The sequence below is a fragment of the Mus musculus genome, chromosome 3, assembly GCF_000001635.26.
Source record: "Mus musculus strain C57BL/6J chromosome 3, GRCm38.p6 C57BL/6J".
Lineage (NCBI taxonomy): Eukaryota > Metazoa > Chordata > Mammalia > Rodentia > Muridae > Mus > Mus musculus.
In genome coordinates, this window is record NC_000069.6 from 106,503,931 (window position 1) to 106,516,895 (window position 12,965).

General features: G+C 35.3%; 1 protein-coding gene across 9 annotated transcripts in view; it reads right to left on the minus strand.

The window, feature by feature from the left end:
- Cept1 (choline/ethanolaminephosphotransferase 1) overlaps positions 1–12,965 on the minus strand; it is a 45,543-nt gene that overhangs the window by 1,671 nt on the left and 30,907 nt on the right. For 5 of the 9 annotated variants that reach the window (XR_003954431.1, NM_133869.4, NM_001357818.1 and 2 more), the window contains 4 exons: positions 8,873–8,957; positions 1,791–1,922; positions 1,220–1,378; positions 596–721 (listed from right to left, as the gene is read on the minus strand). Coding sequence is in view for 5 of the 9 variants with exons in the window: in NM_133869.4 (NP_598630.2) it covers positions 596–721; positions 1,220–1,378; positions 1,791–1,922; positions 8,873–8,957 (502 nt within the window). In the remaining 4 variants the exon portion in view is untranslated. Of the gene's footprint in view, positions 1–595; positions 722–1,219; positions 1,379–1,790; positions 1,923–8,872; positions 8,958–10,524; positions 10,664–12,965 lie in introns of all 9 variants that reach the window. The other 4 variants (XR_001783787.2, XR_001783786.2, XR_375610.3 and 1 more) reach the window with 2 other exon arrangements.

Sequence of the window (12,965 nt, forward strand, 5' to 3'; positions counted from 1 at the left end):
TAAAGACAGCAATTATGTCAAGCATTTTATTATTTACTTTAGTTTTTTGAGACAGAGGCTTCTATAGTCTAGGCTAGCCTCAAAGTCAGTATGTAACCAAGGAAGATCTTCAACTCCTGATCCCCTCCCTGTCTTCCACTTCCCAAGTACTGGTCTCTCAGGCATTGCCATCATGACTGATTTTAAAAACGGTGCTGGGGATCAAACATGAGGCTTCATGTGCACTAGCCAAGCACCTGACTGCTAAGTTATAAACTCAGCACAATAGTTCAAGCTTTCTGAGATGTAGTCTCTACCACAGCTGCTCAGCCCTGCCAGTGCAGCATGAAAGCAGGGCACAGTCAATTTATAAATAAGTGATGATGGCTGATCCTAGTCTGAACTTCTGTTTTACATACAACCAGAAATTTGGAATTTTTAAGTCTAGTAAGAATAACATACATGCTGGCTAACACTGATGTCACAAAGAACTCTCAACACATTACAAATGTAGTTTCTGGCATTTCTAGTCATCATTATCATTCTATGGTTTCTTAGGACTGTCTCACTCAAACAAGAAAACAAGTAGCTTACAAAATAAGAGTACAATACATACCAAGGCAATCCAAAGTACTATATATTCATCAATGAAGCTGTTAAAATACTGGTCCAGAAACAGAAGTGCTGGACCTATGAATGCTGTGTCATGCAAATGCATTTCACTTTTCGTCATGTGAGCAACCTGAGAGTAGAACAAAATCAATGAACTAGGCACTTCCATTCTAGAACTGCCAGCAAAGTAGTAAATCAGTATGATGCTATTATGCACAAATACCGAGTTTCAAGAATGAATTAAATAGTTCATAGCATTTAACAATTTCAATAGTTGTTGAGTTTGTAAAATTAAAGCCATAATAATGTTAACATTATATGAGAAAGAGAATGATCATGCAAACTATGCTGGTGAAAAGACGTTTGTACAAAGAGGTTCAATGTGTGTCCTCGATGAGACCAAAGAATGTGCATAAACTGAATGACCAAATTAAAGAGTCAATAGGACACTGAAAAGATACAGAGCTTGCGCAGTATGGAGTGTCAGGAGGGTGAAAAGAGCTCCTGCATTGATATTAAGAGATTTTATTGCAAACTCTTGGACTACTTAGGAAGCCACACAATGAAATTCAGGTTAACAAAACCAACATAAGATCAATATTAAAAGAGTAAAAACTGAGGCACTTACCACAAGCTTATTAGTGATTTTAGCCGACACAAAACCAAATGTCAGTATATAAAGACATGGATGCTTTTCAAAAAGCTGAACTGCTGATTTCTTGTAGATCATAACAGCTAACGTGATCACTGATCCAATATGCAGAAAAGGAGAAAGGACACTTGTTCCCTGTACAGAGTGGAGTTAAGAACATTTAGTGCTGTCAGACACACTACATGGATCCACGACAAAACACTTTTACCCCAATTTCCCAAAGCTTCACAGTGGCTGCTAGTGAACTGCAAATGAAAAAAAAAAAAAAAATCCTGCAATGAACCACTAAGACACAAACAGTTCTGTGCTTGGCAGGTGTCATTTATTTTTACAAAGCATGTTATACCTTCTAAAGTCATGTGTGTTGTGCCCATAGACACAAAACATGTACACTTATGAACATATAAAAGTATTCATAAATATATACTTTAAAGGCGTAATAGAAGTCCTAAGTTGATGAATGATTATCTATATTTTAAATGAAAAACAAAGTAATGGTAAGAAGTAGTTTTGGTTTAGAAATCTGTAAATCTTAAGGTATACTCACTGCTATGGTTGACCCATTTTTGCCAACACCACCTGTGAAGATTACACGGAAGTAATTTGTACAGGAAAATATGGTCCCTGCCACAGTACAAAGTGCAGGAAGAAGTTTCATTTGAATATTCAACACAGGAATCTTCAATGGGTAGAGAGAAAAGACAATTAAAATATATACACATTCAACTAAGAAAACAGTACAATCAAGTACTTATTCATACTTTCAAATATTCTCTATTCCTTATAGTTAATACTAATGTAATGAAAATTTCCCTCTGTTCTCATTATGAGCAATATAACAAGTCTTAAAAGACAAGACTCACTTCTAACACAAAATCCCAATGTTATTAATTTGCATTGTAAGTTCAGTAAAGCTCTATGAATGGATCTAGGGTCTGGCAACAGTGAATGAAGAAGCTGTCTTGTGAAACTGTTCTTTCTTTTCTTTCTTATCTCTCTCTCTCTCTCTCTCTTTCTTTCTTTCTTTCTTTCTTTCTTTTTTTCTTTCTTTCTCTCTTAGAGGAGTGCCTTTACATTCTTTTGCATATTTTCTGACTTCCACTTATAAATATGTAGTACCTTCATAGTTGTTAGACAGTATAGAGCATAAGTAATAGAGATATTTGTAAATTATATTTGTAATTAGTACAGTACAGAATGAAAAAGGAGAAAAGTTCTATGCAGAAAAATTCCAACTCTGACCTTTGGGATATAACCCACTAGTGAAAGCTGAGGGCAACTGAAGTGGCATTTACAGATAAAAGAAAAAAGTCATGTATTCCTAAACTAGTGCAGCAGCTTTGCATGTATACCTCCAACTATAATATGTAAAGCTTACTTTACAGTAAATAATACATTGCTATGTGACTGTATACTAAAAATGTGATTCACTAAAGGAAGGTGGGGGATTCAACTGAGTGAATTTATAATATATATTTAATCTTACAAGCATAGTATTCATTATTTAAAATGGAAGACATATTAAATGTTTGAGGTCACCAAAGAGTTTCCCCTTTTTTATTCCTTTGCTTTTCTGGTTTCAAAATTTGTCCAAATGTAAGATGAACTAAGATATACTGAAGTAATTATAAGAACAAGATTAGAAAAGTTTGCAAGGCTTTGATAGGTAATGTGGTTTTACAATGAAAACATTTAAAGCAGGTCTATTTACACTATTTAAAACAGTTATTTGCCTATATTTTAAAACAAAATAGGATATAAGATGTTTCTCTTTGTAATATAAAACTCCAATAAAATTGGGAAAACAAATCTAAAATGTCTGGATGGGGTCCATTCCTTTAAAACTCCCAAGATCTCATTTTTTTTATACAACTCTATCCCCTCTTGTAAAACTGCAGCTCTAAACAGAAAGTGGAAATTACAATTTGAATCTCAAGTCACACTAAGCAGGGGTTTAGTTATCTAAATGAAATAGCTCCACTTAAAATGAAGTCCAGAAATTTGTACACCTCAAATTCTCCTCCTCTTTGCCTAATTCCTATATTACTATCCTATAGCCCAATAAAATTCAAGCTTTTCAAGAGAGGAGATAATAAGTAGTAATGGGCTTTGAACTACTGTAGACTTTCTGTTCTAGTTCAGAAAACTAGGGACATTCCTATCTAAATCTGATGCACCTGCCTGTAACTCAATATCCTGCTCCTTCCCGACCGTAGCCCAGTCTTCTGCCACCCCGCTCTGGCCCCCTTTCTCCCTCCACAGAGACAATGGGTGTTTTTGGCAAAGGAAGAAATATGACACTCACCTAATAAGAGTAATACAGGGGGTATCCATATTAGGACAAGTGTATCAGTACCCTGTTTGTAACAGTCACTCATGACACTACTAACCCGATCAAACACCATTACTTATATTTACAACTTGGGGACACTGCTTTAGGATCATACATGTTTGTGTCCTTTTGGAAGAACAAATAAACACAAACACTAGAAGAGCCAGGACAATTAACACAAGGCTTGGATTACAGAGTAAGCTAGAAACTTAAGACTCTGGAGCAAGGTATCCAAAACACTCCAGGGCTATCATCAGTTCTGTCATATTAGCTACATCCAATAAAATGCAAGTTCAAGTGCAGGGTTTACTTTGAATTGATTTTTAAAATTATCAATATTTATTGGGGGAAGACAGGAGTCATGTGGAAATTAGAGGATAACTTGTGGAAGTTGTTCCATCATGAGCATCGTTGAACGAGGTAATCAGCCTTTAGTGGCAAGTGTCCGTACTGTCTGAGTCATCTCTCTCACTGGTCATGGTTGGTGGTATGTATTTTGGAATGAAGATTCAGATTTTGCTCCTTTCTCTGTGTATGTTAAATTCATGTTTTGTGACAATACAAAGAACTATCTTTCTTCAACCTTAAACACATTAGCATGGAAAAGGTAACGCACACAGGAAAATGTGAGGCAAAGTACAATGATGACTCAGGTGACCCCTGCAAACTGGTACTACTGATCTACTTAAAAACAAAACAAAGCCATTTCAAGTACGTTTACGTTTACCTCACACTCAGGATCAAGGAAGGTCTGCACATTTTGTCTGTTATAACCATTTTTTCCTCTACCATCTCACTCATCATTATCATTCCTCAAACAGTACTTACTCTATAGAAATAGCCAAGGAACTATCTGAAAACTCCCTTTCCTCAAGCCTGCCTACAATCTCAGTAGTCTTCCAAACTTGGGAAACTTAAGCATTCCCTTAAGTTCTGATGTCTTTTCTATTGTCAGGGGAAAATCATCTGGCCTTGTGACAGGCAGTACATGTATGCACTCAAATATCAATATATTACAACTGACCTTAAAAAGGTTAGAGTGGAAAAAGTTTTAAATTCTCAGCTCTTCTACCAAATACAATGTTTTCATTTTGTTAGATTTTAAAGATACACAGTAACTGAATAAGCTTTGTGAATATAAAACAATGATTTTAAGAGTAGATATTTTATGCAAAGAACGTAGAAATGCTTATTTATAAATCATAGTAATGATTTCTAAATTTATTTTAATAATGCATGCATATGTATTGGTACATGTGAATTCAGTGCCTGTGGGGGCCAAAAGAGGTGTCAGACCCCAAGGCTAGAATTACAGGTAGTTATCAGCCAGCTGCTGTGGGTGCTGGGGACTGAATTTGGGTCCCTAGAAGAGCAGCACTTGCACTTAATTACTGAACCATTTTTCTAGCCTCATTTAAATTATTTTAAGTGAATTCTAATAATTAAAAATGTTAACATAATTACAACATCCAAAATTTAAGAAAAAATACTTAAGTGTAAACGAAATCTTTTTTAAAAGTCTCCCATTTTATGGTTGGGGTTGCAGCTCAGTGGTAGAGCACTTGGCTAGCAAACCTGAAGTACTTAATCCCCAAGATAGAGGAAAAAAAAATGCCTTGTAGTTCAAAAAGATAAATACAAATAAATACTACAGAAAATATTCATTCCTTCAAACAACCTCAAATAATTTAGCTATAGCAGCATTTACCTAATTGCTTTAGATAATTCTAAAAGGAAGAAAAATATTTAATCAATGACTGCACTTAAAAGAGTCAAAAGTAGGCACGCCTTTAATCCCAGCACTGGGGAGGCAGAGGCAGGCAGATCTGAATTCAAGGCCAGCCTAGTCCAGAAAGTGAATCCAGAGTTAAACAGAGAGACCCTGTCTTGAAAAACCTAGCAATAAACCAACCACCCAACCAACCAACCAACCAAACAAACAAACTCAACTGTAAATAACCATGAGTGAATTGCATGATTAATTTATTTACATATTCATATCCAGACCCCTACTCCTTTTCTAAGACAGTTCCAAAGGACAGATGTTTTAGGAAGAAGCAATAAACAAAAATTTATTTCTTGAAATGTGAATTAAACTTTTGTGATTTAAAGCATTCCTTTCACAACAAAACAAACCCCAGGAAATAGCAATAAAATCACCTATAACCTTTAGTTAAAACTCCATCTCTTTGGGAAAAAAAATGTAGCAAAGAATGGGTCATGCAAATGAAGTAGCTGTTAATCACTCACCTCTGCAAAACAATGATCTTTTGGAAAATTAAACTTATGAAGACATTTGTAATGTTTTTGTTTACTTTTACAATAAATGTGATACCTAAGTTATGGTAAAATTCTTATAATTTAACAATGATTTGGAAAATAAAGCCTATTTTATGGGCAGAGGTTTTAAAAAAGGATGTAAAATTCCTATGTGAGCTCTAAATAAACACATTTTGTCCATTTTGACACAAATGATGGGATCTACATGCAGTCACAGTTTCTGAACCAAAGATAATAATAATGGATATATATATATATATATATATATATATGCATATGTGTATGTGTATGTGTGTATGTGTGTGTATGTATATATATATATTCATTCAATAGTAAACTTCTTAGCCAAGTAAAAAGAAAAATGAGTTTGGACACTACTAATCCTAAAATTAAAAAATGCTGCAAAGTTCAAAACTTGATGCTTAAAATCAGATTTTGGAACATTTCTAATTTCAGATTTTCAGACTAGGAATTAAATGATGGTATATATTCACCCACAATTTGAAACACTTCTGGCCCTAAGGTTTTAGGACAAGGAATAATAATAATCTGTATAGTAGTTGAGATTTTTGAGGAAAAAAATAATTTCACTGTCTCCAATTATTAAAAGAAGTTAGGTTCTTCCTTTTAGTTTAATGATGCAAACATCACAATATAGAGATATTAATAGATCATGAGATCTCTTTTCCTGACACATTCTAATCATAGTAACCATATTAATTTTGAATTTGGACTGCATGGTTTAGAAATCAAATTTCAAAATATACTAAGTCTGTTTCACAACTTTAGAAAATATCTTGATAAAGGCAGGCAAGTTGCTAAACTGATCTAATTCCAGAACCTGAGAGCTGAGGCAAGGGGATCATGAGCCTGGGGAACATAAATAGTTAAGACTTAGCCTTAATAAACAATCAAACAGATGACAGTAAGAAAAAAGCCACCCTCCAGCGTGATTAAAACACATTATATTATCTTAATTATAAGAAAAGATAGGATAAATATTTGATATTTTGTTGCTATTATGAGTCTAGGCTAAAGAGCCCAATCTGACACAGTTCACTATGTAGCTGAGGACTTTCAACTTCTGACCCACTGCCTTTACCTGACACATGCTAGGATTCTTTGACCTTTGGAAAAAGCTGTTTACATAGCTTACTTGTACAAATTCTACTAAGAAAGGTAAAATTATATGAATTAATTTACTGCTAGGCACTCCCTAAGAAATAAAATATGAGTATAACATTTCATTTTGATATATAGACTATATTTAAAATATATGTATATGTGATATAATAAGAAATAAAATATGAGTATAACATTTCATTTTGATATATAGACTATATTTAAAATATATGTATATGTGATATAATATCATATTTAATGTTTAGTTCTATAAGGCAGGTGTTAAAATGGTTTTCAAAACTTCAAGCAGAATTCTTATTTTATGGATATTAAAATACTTTTAAAAATTTAGGCATTTCATCTATTTTTAAGATATTCCAGAGAAAAAATTTTAGGGTCACAAGAGAAAGTTGAGTAGAATTTAGACTTTATGATGTAGATTTAGGAAAACAAATTTACTTTTCCTTCCTAAAAGGCTAAACATTTTTTTAAAGGATGAACAAAAGCAGCTCATCTATCAAAGGACAAAGGTAGTAAAATTTCTCTGTATTTCAGTCACAAAAAAAAAAAAAAAAAAAAAAAAAAAAAACCAAGAGATGTCTACAGTGACATCTATGGCACACAAATGCTATTGTGTCCTGAAGAATGGTTTCAGAATTTTCTTGGCTGACTGCAAATTGTTTTTATTCCTTTCTCTCTTTCTTTAAAAGCTCATTTCCTGAACTAAAGGCAATTAATGTTCGGCAATAAATACACAGGGAAGTACCTAATTTACCATTAGGAAGTGAATTGGGTAAAGGGAAAGTCTTAGCAAATTTCTTTTATATTTTGAAATTAATCTGACTTTTAAGAATTATATTAATCTTGGATTACTAACCATTTTTAGTACAACCGCATCAAGTAACTACTAAAGGGGTGATAGTGAACAGCAGCTAACTGGTAACTAGGGAGTACTAACTACCCTGCCCAATCTTGAACAATACTTCAACAAACTGTGAAGTGGAGGTGCTCTCCTTAATCACAGAAGTTGCGAAACTAAGGCAGAAGGATAATTTATATAAGGCCAGTCTGATCCCTCTTCCCAGACAGAACAAAGCAAAGCAAAACAAGCTCAAATCAAAATGAAGCTATCACACCAGGAGCATCTGCTCTCACTGGGGGTCTTTTCACCTGGGCACTGCACATAGGAACTCATTCACGCAGTAGGTCCTATCATTACCCCACACTGCAGAAGAGGAAACTAAGCTGGACAGCTATCTAACAGGCAGAAGTTAGAGTGAGGGACAACGGAGCCTGGATCAAACAGGCAGTCTGGTTTCAGAGCTTGTGTCTCTGGGCCACATATATTCTCTCAGAGGCTCACAGCAGGTTAAAAGGGGTGGGGTATATACAGAGTAATATATTTCAGGGCAGGAAGAAAAGGTCCTAACATTTAAAATAATCCGTAACACTGAAATAATTTGGCAGTATTTATACCTTTTTTCCTGTGCCAGAGTAATTTAAAATAATAAATCCTAAATTTGTTACTCAGCATTAAGCACATGACAGAGACCTAATAAAGTCATAGAAAGGAGAAAAAAAGAAAAAAGTATTTAATTATGTCACTACTTAACTTACTTGTCACATTACCTGTTGTTTCCTTGAACGTAAAAAAGGATGTCATTAAGGACTCAGAATCTCAATGGCCTTCAAAGCACACTTAGTGTACATAGAACTCCAAAGAGTATAATTCTCATGTTCTAAAAAGAAACTTCCTACTCTTTGCAGTAACTTTCATTCTCAGAAAACAGTAAAAATAACTTTGAACATTACCCTTTAACTGGATTACCCTAGATTAGAAACACAAGCAGAAGATAACATGCATTATGTAGGATACACGATGTGAACGGAATTACCATAGATTGCCAAAAAGGTGGTCCTCCAATCACTGCCAGCAAATGCATGATTATTATGAAGATTTGCACTTCAGTCACATCAATTCTGATTAGGTACAAAAAAGCCAAAAGAGCAGAATTACTCAAAACACAATTCCCAGTTAATTACTCGCAAGCAAAGCAGCATCCCTCTATCATGCACAACAGAAGATAAATCTCACATATGGAGCAAAGGGGGAAGAGGAGGCATCCAAATTTTGATATCAACAAAATCACATAAAATCTAGAGCCTTTTAAATTTAATTTGATAAATTTCAGAGCAATAAAAACCCCCCTCTCCAAAGCAAATTTTCTATAACTTAACCTTTTCCACCAAAAAAGAAAAGGTATATGTATGTATTAAATTTTGAGTATCAAGCAGAGAATTACATTGCATAGCTACACAGTCTGAAGTAAGTTCTCTTCAGTAGCAACTGAAATGGTGACCTTTAACTGAAAGAAAATAAATGTATTGCCCCCTTGATTTACTGTTCACTGTGCTACTGGTGTGGGAAAAAAAAATCAACCAGTTCTGAATCAGATCCTTACTCTCACTCGGTTAACTACCCTCACATTCAGGAAAGATGATTGAAAGTAGCTGAGTATGAGCTTTGAGGTAGGGTTATTGGAAATGACCGGATGGTCAAGAAGAGACAGTGCAAAGGGAGGTAGGTGTGGGGAGCGGGCAAGAGAAATTAGGAGCCTGAAAGTTTGAAGAAGAAAAAAAAAAAAAAAAAAAAGAAAACAACAACAACAAAAACCCAACCTGGGCAAAAGCCTGAGGAACAGCACCTCCGTGGGTACTCCTTCCCTTCCGCAGACGAGCATGCCCCAAAAGCTTGGGAGTGACAGTCTGTTCTTACATCATGGAATCCAAACACTTTAGGGGAAAGGATTTATTCTACGGGTATACTTTTTACAAGATTATTCATTACAGAAGTAGAAAAAATTTAAATTCCTTAATGAATGTGTGGTTACCTAAGCTCTACAGTGTATAGCTTTTCTGAGGTGGCACAGCCACACCCTGAGTACTGAAATGGCAAAGTATCAAATACTAAGTGAAAAACAAGTTCCACAATGTGCACAGCCTATGTTTTGAGAAGAAAAAAAAAAAGACTAATATAAACTAATAGTTGTTCTGTTTTGTTTTTACCAGTAATTGCACAATGTATTTCTAGAAGTACATCAGAAACTAAGGAAAGTGTTGGCTATTTGGGAAGGGCAGTGTGTGGACTGCGAGGCAGCTGGGGAGTAAGGGTATTTCCCACTCTACACTTTTTTTATGGGGTTAGTTTTCTAACAAGGTGGATACTTTATTAACTATAAAAAAATAAATCTAAGAAAAGCCAAGTATCAACAGCAAGGAGGTTCAGTTTGTACAGAACAGAGCCTCATTAAACACTTGATAGTTAAAGCAGGCAATCCACACGACTTTAGGATGTGTAAGTTCTCACACACAGAATTGGCTTGAGACCAGTTCTTTCGAAATAAAATCTACTGACCTTTATTTGCTGGTAAATGATTTTTAAATAAATGCATAGTTGGCAGCAAATAGTAATGTAATCATTTTGATATATACATTTATTGAAAAAAAGCTGTACTGAAGTTAGCTAAAGAGAGTCTGTAGAGCTGACCTGTGAGTGGTGACGCCAATAGGGGAATTACACTCAGTAGCAGACTCAGAGGACTAAGCAGGTAGGTGTGTCAGAGATGATCGGTTCTGTCCTGGGTGGAGGGTAGACATCTTACATTTTGCTGGATATATGAAGTTGCCTTTTGGAAGGGGAAGGGCCAGAAGTATAGAATTACAAAATTAAAATGGAGAAACCTCACACACTTAGTCTTTGTACAGTGGATGAGTTTGAGAGCAAAAGGAAACAGGAAAGCTCTTTAACATCTCAAAGTAGGGAGTCTTAAGACAAATTCTGGAAGATTTTCTAAACTATTCAGATATTGCCCCTGTATGTGGGAGAAAGGGCCAAGGAAAACCTAGGAGTTGGAAGATGGGTGTATTTTTTTTTTTCTAATTGCTTACTGGATTTAGAACAAATGTGTGAACTCCCTTCATAAAAACTGTCCATCATTGCTCCTGATGATAGCAATAAACAACAGCTACTGATGGTGTTAAGGAGATTGCCACTTACATAGCAGCTACTCTGCTACCTTCCCAGCAGTATGGACTGAGTTTACAGGAACACTCAACGGGGGGGCCTCAACTTCTTACACTGACCATGCAGGAAAGAGCACTTTCTAGAAGGGGTATTTGTCTAAGTAGCAATCTGAGATCTCTGTAATCAGTTTTTGTTTGTTTTTTAGGATTTGTCCTATTTGTGTATATCTTTCTGCATGATTGGGTAATGTGTGCACACCCGAAGCCAGTTGTTTGTGCAAAGGCCAAAGACGGCTTTAGACTCTGTTCCGTCCTGTTTTCCTGCCTGGGTTATCACATGGGCGCTGAGATTGAGGAGCAAGTGCTCTTAACTACTTAGTCACTGCTCTAGCTCACTCAAATTTTTATTTCATTATTATTTTCAAAATGGAAACAAAAGGTGGTAATGTTGCCGAATTAATGACTAGTCTTCAAAATCAAGGGACAATAACCATCACTTAAGAAAAAAACATCCTTGAAGATAGTAATCTATAGTGTAATTGCACCTAAAACAAAGATCTATTAATATAAAATTAAGTTTCTGTTGCATTAGTTTGCTAGAACCTGAAGATTCAGAGGGAAAAAATAAAATTTTCTTTATCTTTGAAAATGGTTTGATATCTTTACTAAAATCAATACTTTATCTATATTTATTTAAAACAATTTACTATTTCTACCTACATTTAACACATTGTTAAAGGACAAGAATTTTCTCAGGGACTGTGAGCAATACAAAATGTAAACTCTTGTCAGACTATATCTAAACTACTACAAACCAGAGACACAAACACTATTCAGACGGCTACCATTGAAAAAGGATGAGAAGGAAAAACAAAAAACAAAAACTATAGATTGTGGAGTCTAAACTTTCCTAGACTGTGGATGCAGTGACTATGAGGGTGGCAGTCCAAGGTCAAAATCAGGTCAAAGTTCACACTAAGCCCATGGATCAATTACTTCTTCAACATTCTGCCATTATCTTATTTTATAAGTATGGGTGTTTTGGCTGCATATATGTTTATGCTCCTGTGTGTGTGTGCGTGTGTGTGTGTGTGTGTGTGTATATGTATGTGTGTGTGTGTGTGTGTGTGTGTGTGTGTGTGTGTGTGTTTGGTGTCAGAGGCTAGAAGAGGGTGTCAGGTCCTCTGAAACTAGAGTTATAGACAGTCGTGGACCAAAATGCCAGTGCTGGGAATTGACCTTGGCAAGAGCAGCCAGTGTTCTCAACTGCTAAGCCATATCAAATTGTTTCTAACAACATGATTCTAAGATATAGCCAGGAGAATGAACCAAGCATGGTGGCAGTGGCCTGTACTCTGTAGGCATAAGCATTAGAACTGCAAGTTCAAAGTCAGCCAGCACGGGCTACATAGCCAGACATTGATATAAAGAGAACACAATGTCCTTAAATGAATATGAGCTATTTTAACCTCTAAATAAGGGAACAGTGAATTCTCTAGCTGACATAAAAATCTCAGGAGCCACCAAACACTACAGGTTGACAGCTTGGAAATCTCCATATCAGGACAGTTATTACATCAGAGAAAGAAAACTGCCTTTACAAGTAATAAAGTGTAATAACCCAAGCTAAACTATGAGGAAATTTCCTGACCTCTTCCTACAGTTCTGGGGATAAATCCAGGGCCTACCACAGGGGGACAAGCACTCCACCACTAAGTGACAACCTAGTCCCTGACTATTTTCCAAGTTTCAATTTTATCATCTTCCAGAGAAATAGTAATTGCACAAATGCATTTGGTTTGAGTTCTAATTCAATTTGTAATGAGGGATACCATTGAATCCACAAGACATGATAACAATATTCATCATCTTCTGTTAACACAGCTTTCCCCTCCCAGATAAGGTAATTTAATCTATCTTTCTTTTACAGGTGTCATAAGTACTTTTAAAGATAGGTAATGTTTG